At 45.9% G+C, this 4,109-nt stretch overlaps 1 protein-coding gene across 2 annotated transcripts in view; it reads right to left on the bottom strand.

Annotated features, from left to right (window-relative positions):
• IFNAR1 (interferon alpha and beta receptor subunit 1) overlaps positions 1-4,109 on the bottom strand; it is an 11,293-nt gene that overhangs the window by 2,388 nt on the left and 4,796 nt on the right. For both annotated transcript variants that reach the window (XM_017839115.1, XM_017839114.1), the window contains exons 4-7: positions 3,275-3,474; positions 2,695-2,849; positions 1,742-1,895; positions 504-658 (exon numbers count right to left, since the gene is read on the bottom strand). In XM_017839115.1, the coding sequence (XP_017694604.1) occupies positions 504-658; positions 1,742-1,895; positions 2,695-2,849; positions 3,275-3,474 (664 nt within the window). The remainder of the gene's footprint in view (positions 1-503; positions 659-1,741; positions 1,896-2,694; positions 2,850-3,274; positions 3,475-4,109) is intronic.

Raw genomic sequence — 4,109 nt, forward strand, 5'->3', positions numbered from 1 at the left:
CAAACCTCCCTGGGCAGCCCCTGCCAAGGCCTCACCACCCTTTCCAGCAGGAAATTCCCCCTCCTGTCCAAGCTGACCCTTCCCTGGCACAGCCTGAGGCCGTTCCCTCTCCTCCTGTCCCTTGTTCCCCAGGAGCAGAGCCCGACCCCCACCTCACCATCCCATTCATACAATCAAACACTAAACAACTCAAACATTAACCATATCTCACTTGCTATGCTCACAGTTGCCAATCACCTACAGAATTGCAATATTTCATGGATCTGAGCCTCAGGAGGCCACACAAGAACTGAAGGAAAATCTGGAAACTGGAGGTGGAAACTGGAGACAAGCCCTGCCTTTGTGGAGAACCATTGCCAAAACCTCTACAGTTAATCCTGGTGTTCCCATAAGATCCCAGGTGTTCCCATAAGACCAGGATAACAGAGAACCATCTGTCCACAACATTTCTGGTTCATTTTCCCCAGAATAATCTGTTCCACGAAAGAGGAGTGTCAGCTCACCTCGATGTTCAGAGGAGGTTGGCAGGACGGGAAGAACACGTACTTGATCTTGCTGTAGGCTTGGTAGAGCACAAACACCAGGGGCAGGGCCACGAGCAGGACAGCAAACAGGGCAGCCATGAACGTGGCTAAAATGATCAGAGGGAAAGCTTTTGCTAAAAAGAGGAATAAAAACCATTCAGCCCAGGTATTCGTAAGCACCAAGGGTTAAAGAACAGATCAGCTCCAAACCTGCTGCAGGATTATCACAATAATTCTGCATTTCTACAGTGCTGCACCAGCCATGGTGATCATGGAAAACTGATGCCATTCCAATGCCTTAGAGAATTTTACTGAAAAAAATTATCAAATACAAGAACACAGAACAATCAAGGTTGGATGGGCTTTAAGGTCCTTCCAACCCAAACCATTCTGTGATTCTCTGCCTGTCTGTAATAAACTGAAGCACATCTGAACATACTAAAATTAACAGATACCAGGAGACACTCTACAAATAACCTGAATTATAGACAATCAGGTCTCTTTTTGTGACCAAAGATTGAAAGATTTCCACGCTGGGATGTAAGAACACGTGGGAAAGGCAGGGCATGATCTGCCTTGAATGTACTGCTTGGGCTTAAATAAGCTCATTAAAATAGAAGGATATGGGAAGACTAATAACTAGCAAAATAGATTAAAGGATTTATCTAATGAAGGTAAAAAAAGTAACATCTGGGTTGTTTAAGGTTTGATAAAGACAAAGCAGGACCACAATACAAATGAATCCTAAAGGCTTATGATGTGCAGGAGCATTACTGTTATTACATTTTCTTAAAAGTTTGGATATGTAGCAATTTTTCTAGTGTTAATAAAATTTAATTTGGCCAATTATCTTCACCACAAAACTTGCTCTTCTGTTCTGAGGGAGTGTTAATCCATCCAGCCTCACTTGGCACCAAGGTGAGCTCTGGGCTCCAACGGGCCGGATGATTTGTCTCCTCACACTGCAGCACAGCATTTGTTAAAAACTGAATTCAGTCACAGGAGAACTGTGAACATTCCAAGAACAAAATATTCCTGGAAACAGGGCATTTAGTGATTCCTAAAAACATCTTACAGGCACTGGGAATTCAAGCTCTCTGCCCAGCGAGGTGTGAGCTCTTCCTGCCCAGAGCTTTTAACTCGTGAGAGCTGCAAAGGCCCGGGAAGGGTCAACAATCCCACCTGCAGAGGTGGATCAATTCCCAAGGTTCCCCTACCTCCAGGGGTTTGGATGCACTCCTCCTGGCTGTAAACACTGCTCTTGTTGTAAGCTTCTGAGAAGGCCTGGGCTTTGACACAGTACAAGGTCTCGGGTGCCAGGTCGGGGATCGTCGCTACCGTTTGTTTTGTCTCCTTCACTTTGGCCTCCTCCTGAACAGCCAAAAATGGGAGAATAAGGTGCACATGAGCAGCACAAGAATCACCCAGACAGGTGAGAATTACGGCCTCTGATGCAGAAGTCATTCTGCAAAATGTCTTTGCAACCACAGAACCCCAGAACCATCAAGGTCTGAAGAGACCTTCAGGCTCACCCAGTCCCGCTGTCACCCAGCACCCCTGAACCACGTCCCCAGGGGCCACAGCCAGGTGCCTCTGGGACACTGGTGACTCCAGCACCTCCCTGGGCACTCAGATTAATTCAAATAAAAGGAACCACCCAATTATCTCCCAAGGAAAAATCAGGAAACACTCGTTGGCAAGAACCAACTGCTTCCACCACTGTGGAACTTCACAGCTCCGAGTTTTGTGCCACAGGAAACTCCTTCCTGCTGCAGTTGGTTTCCTTCTCTTCCTCCACCTTCCAGCCATTACTGTAAAATATTTTACTGTAAGAAGTATTTAAATATGGAAAGACCCATTAAACTGTGAGCTAAAAGCACACAGGACTTCATGGCTTTATGATACATGGAGCTTTTACATCCCAGCTTACATTAAACACGGCCCCATCCATGGAAAGAGATTAAAATCTCACCCACTGTGTGATAAAATCATCTTGATCAGATCTTTAAAAGAATCTTTCAGAATAAAACCCAACAAGTTGTCTTTTTTTCAGACTGATACATCATATCTGTGCCTCTCTTGAAAAGAAGCTTCTTGATGAGAACTCAGACTTGGGATTTAAGTCATAAACACTTATGGCTGTGCAGAAAATTTGTCAACCAGTTCAAACCTCATCACTTGATGAATTCCTCCAGTACAGAATCCGGTAGGACAGGATATAATTGTTCCTCATGACTTCACCCTCAGGCCCTCCCGGAGGAGAAATCTGGATGTGGAGCAAAGTATCACTGATGTCCACCTTCACCCCAGGAGGGCCAATTTCATCTGAAAAAACGAAAACAAGATTAAAAACACAACTTTAAAAATACTGCAGAAAATACTGCCATGGAAACCTACGATAATTTTTAAGAAACACATATTTAAAAGTCCAAGATCACACCTTTACCCAGAATCTCAAGTCCTGACAAATATTTCAATTATTTTTCCGTCTGGGCTGGATGGCACTTCCAGGGATCCAGGGGCAGCCACAGCTGCTCTGGGCAACCTGGGCCAGGGCCTCCCCACCCTCCCAGCCAGGAATTCCTTCCCAATATCCCATCCATCCCTGCCCTCTGGCAGTGGGAAGCCATTCCCTGTGTCCTGTCCCTCCACCCCTTGTCCCCAGCCCCTCTCCATCCTCCTGGGAGTCAATAATGGCACTGGGGGCCAGTTGTTGAGAAAGGAAAATTTCAGCAAACACGTTTCCTTACTTGTTTTCAGAGGATCTACTTTGACTTCACTGGACAGACAGGACCTGTTGTGTCCCCCCCTGGCCTGCACACGCAGGTAGTAGAAGCCGGTGGTGGTGATGGCAGAGGAGACGTTGCACCGTGTGCCAGTGACGTTCCCACAGCCAGGGACACTGACCCACTTCCCAGAGTAATCCTCGTTGAGCCTCTTCAGGTACCCACTGCAAGACAGAATTCAGTCATTTTTGGGGTGAGGTCCTTCAAGTCTCGGGAACAAAAAGCAGGTTTGTTTGTGCCCCAGGGGTTGTTCTGGCTCTGGATGGGGGGGGCTCCCACTGAGGGAAAAACCTTCTGACCAGGAGACATTTCTGACTGAAACAACGGAGAGGAGTGGGGCAGGAGTCACAAACCAGTGCTCTAATCGAGCCTCGGGGTCAATTATACACTGCCATCGACAGTATATTTACTGCAAACGTTATTTATAAGTTCTGAAAATCCAAACTAAAATTCCGCGCGTCCTACGGAGCCGATGGTTTGTCCGGCACGCCAGAGGAATTCCAAAGGAATCCCTGAGGGACCACCCACAGTGTTTGTGGGACAGCTGGAGATGGGGACACAGCTTTACAGACCCGTGTCTTGACAGGGTGGGTTCTGATGTGACACACTGGTTTTTATGTGATATCATGGTTTTTATGATACCTTTTTTTGATGTGACAGAATGTCTTTTAATGTGACATCATGGTTTGCATGTGATACCTTTTTTTGATGTGATACAATTTTTTAATGTGATATTATGGTTTGCATGTGATACCTTTTTTTGATGTGATACAATTTTTTAATGTGATATTATGGTTTG

This window comes from Lepidothrix coronata, unplaced genomic scaffold (genome assembly GCF_001604755.1).
Source record: "Lepidothrix coronata isolate B3197 unplaced genomic scaffold, Lepidothrix_coronata-1.0 Scaffold375, whole genome shotgun sequence".
NCBI classification, from domain to species: Eukaryota; Metazoa; Chordata; class Aves; order Passeriformes; family Pipridae; genus Lepidothrix; species Lepidothrix coronata.